This window comes from Lactuca virosa, chromosome 2 (assembly GCF_052849685.1).
Source record: "Lactuca virosa cultivar CGN04683 chromosome 2, Lactuca_virosa_CGN04683_v6, whole genome shotgun sequence".
Taxonomy (NCBI): domain Eukaryota; kingdom Viridiplantae; phylum Streptophyta; class Magnoliopsida; order Asterales; family Asteraceae; genus Lactuca; species Lactuca virosa.
In genome coordinates, this window is record NC_136427.1 from 258,271,634 (window position 1) to 258,283,905 (window position 12,272).

Consider the following 12,272-nt stretch of genomic DNA (forward strand, 5'->3'; position numbering starts at 1 on the left):
CGAAGAGCGCTCACTTACTTGCTATCAGTGAGAGCTCCTCCGCTGAGAGGTTGGCAGAGTTGTACGTGAAGGAGGTGGTATCACGGCATGGAGTGCCGATCTCGATCGTCTCAGATCGAGATGTGCGTTTCACTTCCAGATTCTGGAAGAAGTTTTATGAGGAGTTGGGTACGAGGCTGCATTTTAGTACTGCATACCACCCCCAGACAGATGGGCAGAGTGAGCGGACGATTCAGACGCTTGAGGACATGCTTCGGGAATGTGTGTTGGATTTTGGAGGGAGTTGGGACACATACTTGCCCTTGGCTGAGTTTTCCTATAACAACAGCCATCATTCGAGCATCGGTATGCCACCCTTTGAGTTGTTGTATGGGAGGAGGTGTCGGACTCCTATTTGTTGGGGTGAGGTCGGGCAGCGTGTGATGGGTAGTACAGAGATAGTACTCCAGACGACTGAGCAGATTCAGCAGGTCAGACAGAGGTTGTTGACCGCTCAGAGCCGCCAGAAGAGTTATGCAGACAGACGTCGCTCGGAGCTTGAGTTTCAGGTTGGCGATTTAGTACTCCTGAAGGTATCTCCTTGGAAGGGGGTGATCCGATTCAGGAAGAGGGGTAACTTGGGACCTCGGTATATTGGTCCTTTCAGGGTGACTGCCAGGGTGGGCAGGGTAGCGTATCGTTTGGAGCTACCTACGGAGTTGAGCCAGATTCACGATACCTTCCACGTGTCTCAGTTGAGGAAGTGTATCGCTGATGAGTCGGCAATGGTTCCGTTAGAGGACATTCAGGTAGATGCGAGCCTGAATTATGTTGAGAGACCGGTTGCGATTGTGGATCGAAGGATCAAGACTTTGAGAAACAAGGAGGTGTCATTGGTTCAAGTCCAGTGGCAACATCGGAAGGGTTCTGAAACGACCTGGGAGCCGGAGTTAGAGATGCGCGAGCAGTATCCAGAGTTATTCGTGGAGTGAGACTTCGAGGGCGAAGTTTGATTCTAGTGGGGGAGAATTGTAACATCCGGATTCCCAGGTATCTTAAATTATGTATTTTATTGAGTTTTGGAGAGAGACTCGGCGAGTAGGCGCTCAGACTCGCCGAGTAGAGTCGCGAATCTCCATCCGGGTTAATGACCGGACTCGGCGAGTCCATGCTGTTTAATGAAACCCTAATTTCTTGGGTTTGGGACCTATTTAAAGGCCCTTATGGCCTTCAATGGCGGCCACCAGACCATAGAGAGAAACCCTAGAGTGCTTGAGCGTTTTGAGAGAGAAAGGAAGCCATTCTTGACCTTGGAAGTGTTGTTTAGCAAGAAGAAGGAGGTACTAGCCAAGAGGAAGCATAGGAGGTTGCTATTCTGTGGATTTGGAGCTAAGATCTTCACATTTGAGGTAGTAATTCGACTCTCCTTCTGTTCTTATGATGATCATATGGATTTAGGGTTTCTTAGACCCTTTGTTGGTTAGATTTGATGTCCAAATAGCCCCTTCTGGTGATAAGGCTTTGGATCTGGATCCATAGAGGTCCAGGGAGCCTTATTCATCAAGCTTTATGAAGAACAATAGAGGTCATGGCCTTGGGTTAAGGTATATGGGGCTAAATCATCATATATGGTCATATAAATGTTGCTTGTGCATCAAGATCGAGACTTTACGTGATTATAGTGGTTGGGAAGGCCAGATCTATGGATTAGAGGAACAGATCTGACCTCAGGAGGTCATTTTGAGTTGGTGCATGACATGAACTCGCCGAGTCCAAGGGCAGACTCGGCGAGTAGGGTTAGGGTTTCCCGTGAATCACTCAGTGAGTGACTTGCCGAGTTGGGGGAATGACTCAGTGATTCAGAGGGGGAATAGAGGACTCGAGTTCACGACTGAACTCGCCGAGTCACATTTGTGCACTCGGCGAGTCGGGTCAAAAGTTGGACCGTTGACTTTTATTGACTTTTAGGGTTTGGTCAACTTTAGGGTCTTTGAGCCATGAGAGGGGTAAAATGGTCTTTTACCCTTCTGAGAGTACTAAGAGGAGGAATAGTCTAGCCTTGAGAGATGTATTGACTCAGAGTGTTTATTTCATATGATTAGGCAGAGGCTAGACCCGACTTTACAGAGTTCGAGCTTTACCGAGTTACCCGAGGTGAGTCTTCTCACTATACTTTACCTAGAGTGGTAATTAGAGCTATAAGACAGAGTATTGTGTATGCTTTTGCATGATGTGATTTCTATGTGTTATATGCTATGTATGTTACAGAGTTTTCAGAGTTAGGACCGGAATGTCCACAGAGTTAGGGTCAGAGGACCCATAGAGTTAGGGCCAGAGAGCCCACAGAGTTATGGGACTGGGGGGGGGGGTCCCACAGAGACACTTTGACCAGAGTGTCAAACAGAGTTGTAGCCTCGAGTGGCTAATATGTGTTATGTGTGGTATTTTGGGGAACTCACTAAGCATTTATGCTTACAGTGTTGTGTTATGTGTCTCAGGTACCAGCGAGGATCGCGGGAAGGCGCCGGCTTGATCAGTACACACGCGGGGAGATTTTATTATGATCTTGGGATATGATGTTATGTGATACAATGGTGTTTTTATAACGATTATGAATGAAAACGTGTTTTATAAAATGTGAAAAATTGTTTTGAAAATTTGGGTGTTACAGTCTTGCCCCGACGACAGAACAGAAAGCTGATCCCGACCTAGTACCCTCACCGTAGATAGTCAGCACTCCCCCACTAGGGTCTCGAACCTTCACCAACTGACGCTCACAGTGAATCATAGCCCCAAATCGGCTCAACCAATCCATATCCACGATCACACAAACATCTCCCATCGCGATAGGGATTAATATCAATCGGATAACCAATGCCGAAGACCTCTAATACACAACCCCGGTAGATATCAGTAGCAGAGAATGAAAGCTCATCACGTATAGAGACTCTCAAGGGCCTGCTAAAGGTCTCTCGTGTAATACTAAAACTGCGACAAAAAGATGACGACACAAAAGATTGACGTGCACCCGAGTCAAACAGCACAAGCGCAGGCACAAAATTCACAAAAAAAGTACCTACACAATCGATATTATAAGCAACATAAATAAATCAAAAGAAATATAAATAACGCATACCATCAACGACGTCTATAGCTACACAGGCTTCCTCTGCTGTCAACTGAAATGCTCTCCCTTGAGCCATCGGTGCCTCGGCCTTCCCCTGTCGGCCATCAGTGATACGCAGGGTCGCGGGGGCCGGAGTCTGAACTGCCCTAGATGCAAGTTGAGGACACTCTGCCCTAATGTGATCCGTCTGGTTGCAATTGAAGAAAACTCGAAATCCCTTGGGGAAATCCCTAGCCAAATGCCCCTCCTAGCCACACAGGTAGCAAGCCGATCCTGACCGACAGGGTCCCTCATGTCGCTTGTCGTACTTTCCGCAAGTGCGTCTCTTCTGGTCTCCAGCTCTTTGATCAGCAGGCTTGGGCCGCTTAGTCGCCGGATATGACTATACTGGCCTCCTATCTCTCATATGGGTCTCCCTCTCATCCCTAGCATGTGTCTCCAACTCAATCTCTCTCCTCCTAACATTGGTCTGCAGCTCAGCCAATGTCTGATATGTGGTGTTCGCCACAAACTCACGGATATCTCTCCTCAGAATGCTCAAATACCGACTCACACGGGCCTACTCCGTGGACATCTGCTCAGGGCAAAAGAAGGTCTTCTCATGAAACATCCTGGTGATCTCAGTCACCGTATATGTCTCCTGCTTGAGAGACAGAAACTCCTGGGTCAATCTTTCCCGCTCAACCGTGGGTACAAACTCATCCCTGAACATCTCACTAAACCTCTCTCAAGTCACTGTAGTATGCTTTGCAATAGTGTAATCAGCTATCACAAACTTCCACCAGTCCTTCGCTCCCAAGCGAAGCAGGTTCAGCGCGAAACGAACCCTTAGATTCTCTGAACAGAAGCAAGTATAAAAACATCGCTTAACATCAGAGATCCATCTCATAGCAACAATTGGATCTCGGGTCCCATCAAACTCAGGTTTCTTCGTGTTGTTGAATTCTCGGTACTACAACGAATCACCCCTTGCGGTCTCGTAGCAGCCACAGCTGCGGTGGCTGCAGCAGCAGCAGCCTCGGTGACAGCAGCATAGCGCTCGTCAAAAGTCTCGATCAGTGTGGTCTTGATAGACCCACACATCTCTGGAATATCCCCTCTGATTGTTGTGGCCACCTCAGCGGAAACAATGTTGCGGATCTCATCATCGCTGGCACTCGGCCTCGGGGTCGTTGGAGCCTGAACCTCGGGTAACCACCATACTGATACACACAAGAAAATCATTAGAAATCAGGCTAAAGCGCATATACCGACACTCACACACTCCTACAAGCTCCTTAGTTCCTTAAGGTTCCTCCTCAAGCCGCGTACGGATCCAATGCTTCCAGTAGTTCGGGCACAATACAACCTTCCACACCAACCCGTATTTGTCTCAAGTCGTCCCATCAAGACCCTAAGTCACAAGGACTCTACTCCCTCAAATCAGCTATGGACTCGCCCAGCTGGTTCCTTAGAACCACGACTAAGCATTTAGACACTAACTCTAGACTGCTCCCCAACACTGCTCTGCCTCACAATATCTCCGTTGTCCTTACCATTTGCTTCGCGTATGCCAATTGTACATAATATGAGACTCAATAGACATTCGAATAAATGATCCTACCTCAAATCCACAACCAGACAAGGAACATGAAGAAAGGATAAATCAGGCATTTTAAGGCTATAAAATCCTAACTATGTACAATTATATAGCATACACTGAGCAAATAGTAATGACGGATTCAATCTCATAAGAATGAACTCTTAGGCTAAGGCATCACAAATCAGGCAACATTAACACACCATTTCTGCAAGATTCCTTAGCCTACCACTAACTAGTATGCAATTCTATCAGCTCATAATATATCTGCTCTGCACTACCCATAATATAAATTGTGGTGTTTTGGGAAACTACCGCTCGATCGTTGGTTGATTGTACACACTGCTTCTCTGGGTTTTTCTCCTATAAAAATCTTCATTTATTTGTTAAGTTCGTGAAAGAATTTCAGATCCTTAGTTTGAGTTTGGAATCATCCTGAGGTTCATCCAAATCCCTCAAACCAGGGCTCTGATACCAAATTGTAACACCTCAAATGATAGACCAAATTTTCGATTTTTAATTTACCAAAATAAAGATTCACAAACCAATTTATCATCCATATAATTATCCAAAACAAACATTATTACAAAATATCAGAGTTCACAAACTGCCCCAGTAACAAATCTCCCAGCGAGTGTGTACAATCAGACCTTCACCTTCCCGCGGTCCTCAGAAGTACCTGCCACATATAAATCAACAAGTGTAAGCACGAAGCTTAGTGAGTTCCCCAAGATACCACATACAACACAACATAAATAAACACTTATGGGTTATCAGCAACCATGGGGACTATCAGCAGTCCCAGTTGGCTAACAACATGCCATGTGGGTTATCAGCAACCCTAGAGACTATCAGCAGTCTCAGTCACATATAAACAGCATAACATAATAATAACAGCTAGACCCAGCTGGTCATCACATATACAATTATTCTACCATACAGGTAAGAATAAGTGAGGAGACTCATCTAATACTGAAGACAAGTAAACCTCACACCTAAACTGCCAGAACTAGACTCCGCCTAATCAACGAAATAATTAACCCTAATTAATAATTATGGTCCAAAATGTTGGATTAATGTCTAAGTCCATAACTATATTTGGTATGTACTTGACCCGACCCGGCATGGTCCATTTGGGTTGCACTTCACCGGCACAATTTATATGGATAGTCTTTTGAGAATAGTATATTTATGATTTATATTAATATATTATAAGTTCTAATATATTAATATGGAATCATATTATTTAATTAGTATTGATCAAGAATTAATTTAGAATTAATTAAGTGATCAAAAAGAACTAATTAAATATGGACTCTTATATATATGGAATGGGCCAAGTTCATTTAGGTTGGGCTAAGCTTTCATGGATGGTCCATGGAGCTTTAACCCATGGATCCTAGGAAATGAAAGGTCATGGGTATTAGGGTTTAACCCTAATCCTCCACACTATATAAAGGGTCTTATGGTTCATGAAATTATGCTAGTGGCTAGTGTGGATACACTAAAGAGGGCAATAACCGATTTCATAGTGTGAGCCAAGTATCCATATTCTCTAAAGGTTTTCCAAGGTGTTTTGGTGATTTGTGATTCCACTTGAGGCTTCCACACTATTGGGGCTAAGCTCTTAAAGCTTGAAGACATCAAGCTACATCAAAAGGTATGTCATCTAACTAGAACTTTTTAGTATAGGTGCTTCATAATATGCTAGTTAGGATGAAACCTTCGAATATTTAATATTTGCATGTATAATAGAGAAAACATAGATCCAAGGTTTATAGGGTTGCATGTACATCATAGGAGTGTTAGAATGCTCAAAACCCAACACAAAATTCAACTCGCGGGTCCAAATCCCACAACTAAGTCCTTTAAGGGAAAAAAGATCATTTTGCCCTTCCCATGGTCCAAAACCCTAAATCTTGACCAAAGATCAAAAGTTAATTGCCCAGCGCGTACGCTGGGCGTACCTCTTCTGACGCGGGGCGTACAACTCGAACAGCATAGGGATCGGGGGCAGAACCGGCTATGCAGGGCGTAGCCAGGAGTACGCACGGCATACTCCGTCTGTTTCAACTTGCCAACTTTGTGTCTTAATCCATTAAGACATCTAACCCCCAACTTCAGATCTGACCATCCTAAGGTGTCTTATTCCATAAAGTCGTCGACTTTAAGCCTTTGCATGGCTAGGAAAGTCCCAATGCAACAAACTTTAACTTCCAACACACTCTAAGCTACTTTGCTTATGCATGAGCCTTAGGGAATGATCAAGCAACCATTTTTATGAATCTACAAGTCCTATAATGCATGAAAGGACATCTACAAGCCCCAGGAGAGTTCCAAACTCATAAAGGTCCAATCTTGGGGACAAAAGTTCATAAAACATCAACCATGTAGATCAAATGGAAAACTTATCAAGGTATAAACTTTATACCTGAAATGATGCACAAAGAGGAAAGGTTCCTGGGTCTACAAGCTTGCAAGCACCCACTCCTTCTTCACTAGTCTCCTTCTTCAACTAGATACACCAAAATCACTCAATAAGCAAACCCACACAAGCAACTTAGACTCGAAAATAGGGTTTTTTTTTTTTTTTTTTTGGGGGGGGGGGGGGGGGGGGGGATGGTGGCTGATAAGGATGATCAAATGGGGACATAATGTTGTTTAAGTAGGGAGCAACCTTTAAGATTAGGGTTTGGAGTCTGGGCTAGTACGCCCGGCGTACTAGCGGATCGCCCGCGATTCTATGTTGCACGAGTACGCTGCGCGTACCCTTAAGTACGCCCTACGTATGACCACAAATGCAAGCCTTTTTCCTCAAGGGACCAACTGTGCAACTTTTGATAAAGATAAAAAGAAATAATAAAAATACCTGATATTGGGATGTTACAAATCCACCTTAAGTTCATGACGATGATTGGATAACTTTCGGTCAAGCACCATACCTAACAGATTTGGGATCACCTCCAAAAGATCCTGAGAACCCAAGAACATGTCAAGTTTTCTAATTTTGGAAGCCCATTTGTTAGTCCATATAGTTCTCAAGAACATGTCAAGTTTTCTAATTTTGGAAGCCCATTTGTTAGTCCAAATATATGAATAACCACCATGAGGAATGTCAACCAACCCCTCATTACTAATAAATTCATTAATAGGATTAACAATTTGAGGTTAGAACATCGAGCCAAAATGTTCAAATATGCCTATCATTATGGTTATATTATCACGAATATGTTGGATTAACCAAAACTCACCAAACATGCCTCTAATGACTATCATTATAGTTGTATTATTATGGGTATAAATTCAATAAAAGTATCCACCAAAAATCACCAAAGATACCTATCATGAGTGTACTGAATCCTATCATTATACCCTTCTAGGCCTAACTATCAATACTCATCGACTATATCCTCGGTCCAGTTAACGTATTAGCATCACCTCTTCAAAGAGACTATAAAAGTCTCAATAGTGATGATCAAGTCTAGAAACAATAGGACTTCATAAATTAACACCAAGATCTTATCATATTTGAACATAAGAGAGTATATAAAGCAAAAATAACAACTTTGTAAGAAATTCCGACAAATAAAATATAAGGTTATGATGTTATGTCTCTCATCGATACTTCCAATATCCTAAAGCCCATATCTGCTTATTTCTTTTGTTGCTACAACTATCAAGGTAGCTTCCAAGGTTTCTTGTATTTTAAAAAAAACATATTATATTTCGAATAGTACAAGTTATGTATCCAATACTCTCTACATTGTAATAACCATCTCTACATAGACTAATAAACTTGAAAATTCTTAAAGAAATCCACCATAGTACATGGACATTGTGTACATTGATCCATCGTGTGGTTGAATCCCCCCCCCCCCCCAACATCCCCTTCAACCAACCAAAATTATTCGTTTTATATTGTTCTTAACTATAAACTCATGCAATAAAGTCCCTACATATTGGCCTCATAATCGATTTAGTCCCTATATTTTTTTTATTCAATTAAGTCTCAAATACCGATAATCGTATTCAATTTAACCCTTTGACCCGGTCAACAGGTCATCCAACTTTCAAAAATTACATTTTTGGCCCAGATTTCAAAATTTATTACAAATTTGGTCCAAAATTTACACTTTTGGCCCAGATTTTAAATTTTGTTACAATTTTGGTCCAAAATTTACACTTTTGGCCCAAATTTTAGAATTTTATTATGAATTCATCCTAACTTTAGTTTTTTTACAACTTTTTTCTCAAAGAATTGTTTCTAATATGTTTTTTCTTTATAAAATCATATTTATACAAAAAAAACGTATTTTCACATAAAAATCTTATATTTTCTATATAAAAACTTTTTTTTAAAAGTTTTTTGTATATGAAATATCTAGTTATAAAAATAGGTATTTATTAAGTATATAAATATATACAAATCCGTTTTTATAAAAAAAAATGTATACAAAAATATATTTTACAAAAAAAATGTATACAAACACCTATTTTATATATATATTTCTTATAAAATCGTGTTTGTTTATATTTTTTTATAAAAACGTGTTTGAATAATTTTTTATATAATACGTGTTTGCATGCATTTTATAAAATGTATACAAACACGATTTTATAAAATATATACAAACACGTATTATATAAAAAATTATTCAAACACGTTTTTATAAAATGTATATAAACACGATTTTATAAAATGTATACAAACATGTATTATATAAAAAATTATCCAAACATGTTTTTATAAAAAAAATATAAACAAATACGATTTTATAAAAAAAATATAGATACACACCTACTTGTGTGCATATATATATATATATATATATATATATATATATATATATATATATATATAAAGGTGATAGGTGTTTGTATACATTTTTTTTGTAAAATACGTTTTTGTATACATTTTTTATAAAAACGGATTTGTATATATTTATATACTTAATAAATACATATTTTTATAACTAGATATTTCATATACAAAAAAGTTTTTATATAGAAAATATAAGATTTTTATGTAAAAATACGTTTTTTATTTTTTGTATAAATATGATTTTATAAAGAAAAAACATATTATAAACAATTTTTTGAGAAAAAAAGTTGTAAAAAAAACTAAAGTTAGGATGAATTCATAATAAAATTCTAACATTTGGGCAAAAAGGGTAAAGTTTGGACCAAATTTATAACAAAATTTAAAATATGAGCCAAAAGTGTAAATTTTGGACCAAATTTGTAATAAATTTTGAAATCTGGGCCAAAAATGTAATTTTTGAAAGTTGGATGACCTGTTGACCTGGTCAAAGGGTTAAATTGAATATGATTACCGGTATTTGGGACTTAATTGAATAAAAAAAATATATAGGGACTAAATCGATTATAAAACCAATATGTAGGGACTTTATTGAAGTTTTCCCTATTCCAATATTTAAATTTTAGTCTAAAGAGACAAAATAAGCGGGCTTACCTAAATCCGCCCCATTGCGATCTGGGCCATATGGCTGCAATCATTCTGGCCTTCAGCCAACTCCTCCGTTATTTTGTTAGACCACTAAAAATCTAAAATGACATTAACCTACAAAAAAATCGGTTAATCCAAACCCGATTATTTCAAGTCCCTTACCCGAGAACATAGCATAATAGGTCTTATATCACAGATGACAGATGTAAATACATATATATAGACAAGAAGGATATTAATATTATTGATTGATTCAAGATGAAAAAGACAGTGTACAAATCAACATTTTATAGGTCTTATATCACATATACGCACGAATAGCTCCCTGTGTAATTTTGCACTTTATTCGAAGACCATCAATAAATATATCCCTCAGTATTCAAAGTTGAGTTTGAGTTTGTGCAGCCTCTTGCTTCATTTCAGTTTTAATGGCAGCAGCCAAGTGATCATAAGCTTCAGACCAGGCACTCTTCATTTCCTCACTGCATTTTTCTCCCATTGCCTTCTCCACTGTTCTTATCAAAGCCTCCTTCACCACCTTCATTCATTCATTAAAAAATAAAAAACTTGGTTTAATTTAATTTATTTAATCAAAACTCGCACTTCTTAAAACATTTAATAAATTACCTCAAAGTGAGGATCAACTATTCCTTTCTGAAGATGAACGGATCCCAAATACTTGAGTGAAGAACCAGAAACCACAACTTCACCTTTCTCCCTCAGTTGAATTGCTGACTCACATACCTTTCATCACACATGTACATATAATAAGCAATCGTGATACATGTATGTATAGAAAACAAGGGTAATTAAGAATGGGGAAAATATACATATAGATCGATGTAGTATAAGTATAACTCACCATCTTGAAAACTTTAACAGCATGGGATTTGAGCTTGGGGTTATTTTGGGGAATTTCATTCGTGTCTTTAAGAAATGAAAACAACCCTTTTGCTTCCGGGGCTATCTCCAATATCCTGTATGTTACGATTTTATCATTTTATTTCATACATACTTTATTAAAATATTACAAAATAGGAAAATTTTGTTGATGCAGATTTCATGAAAGCAATCAAACATACATCGCGTAAAGATAGAGACTAAGAGCAGGAATGTCTTCCTTCATCACCTCCCATGATTCCTTCACCAATGCTTCTTGCTTCTCACTAAAACCCATCTCTCTCTTTTCTCTTGTTGTATCACACCCTCTAACACACACTGTATATCTATCTATGATCTATCTTATGTATGTATATATACACATATACAAGATTTACAGTGTTGATTATATGGCAATCATATCCTTAGGGATAACGATGTAAATTGATCTCAATGTGTAAAACATCAGGCGGCATAAGTGGTTTTACCCTTGGACTTCATTAAGGGGCGCTGTGGCTTAACAAGTTGGCTGCATATATATGACCATATGTCAGTATAATATTTAATAAATGCAAATGGTGCTCTTCCAATAAAAAATGGTTACCCATGATACCATATTGATATTGCTTTAATTCCATAATTTGTGTGATTGAATGGTTGATATTGTTTCATCTTAATGTAATTAAGTAACTCGGTTAGTGCGTTGCTAGGAAAATATTACGACACCCAAGTGATAAAAATATTTATCTTTTTTAACTATCTACTCTAATAAATAAATAAAAATTTGGCACATGTGACACTCTCGTTTATTTTGTCATATATCATTTTATGGTTATTTTAAATTAAAATTTTTTCCATATGTCATTTTATTAAATTCCATATAGTATTTAAATATAATAATCGTAATAAATCTAATCTAATCTAACTATCTAATAAATGAAACCTTTTGTACACGTGGCATCTCTCTACATCCATCTTCGATTATTGTGAATTGACCATAATGCCCTTCGTCTTATTTTTCAGAATATAACTCCATATTTGTTTCCTATTTACTCCACGAAAATATTTAATGCACAATGAATATATTTGGTATACAATCCTCTATATACGGAATGTGTATGCAATCATTTGCATCAAATCCTATGCCTCATATGTGATTTCGGCAAATAATCTAACTATCTAATAAATGAAACCTTTTGTACACGTGGCATCTCTCTACATCCATCTTCGATTATTGTGAA

General features: G+C 38.6%; 1 protein-coding gene across 1 annotated transcript; it reads right to left on the bottom strand.

Annotated features, from left to right (window-relative positions):
* Nucleotides 1-10,372: 10,372 nt before the first annotated feature.
* Nucleotides 10,373-11,522, bottom strand: LOC145156942 (anaerobic nitrite reductase HB2-like). Its single transcript, XM_079076147.1, has 4 exons — nt 11,235-11,522; nt 11,015-11,129; nt 10,780-10,896; nt 10,373-10,690 (listed from the first exon to the last, which is right to left on the bottom strand). The coding sequence occupies exons 1-4, from the start codon at nt 11,327-11,329 to the stop codon at nt 10,532-10,534; spliced, it is 486 nt and encodes a 161-aa protein (XP_078932273.1). The 5' UTR covers nt 11,330-11,522; the 3' UTR covers nt 10,373-10,531.
* Between the last annotated feature and the right edge of the window lie 750 nt (nt 11,523-12,272).

Coding starts and splice junctions, on each gene's coding strand:
- LOC145156942 (XM_079076147.1), bottom strand. CDS start 11,329: ATGGGTTTTAGTGAGAAGCAAGAAGCATTGGTGAAGGAATCATGGGAG. Junction 11,130..11,234: donor AGTCTCTATCTTTACGCGAT/GTATGTTTGATT, acceptor CGTAACATACAG/GATATTGGAGATAGCCCCGG. Junction 10,897..11,014: donor CTGTTAAAGTTTTCAAGATG/GTGAGTTATACT, acceptor GTGTGATGAAAG/GTATGTGAGTCAGCAATTCA.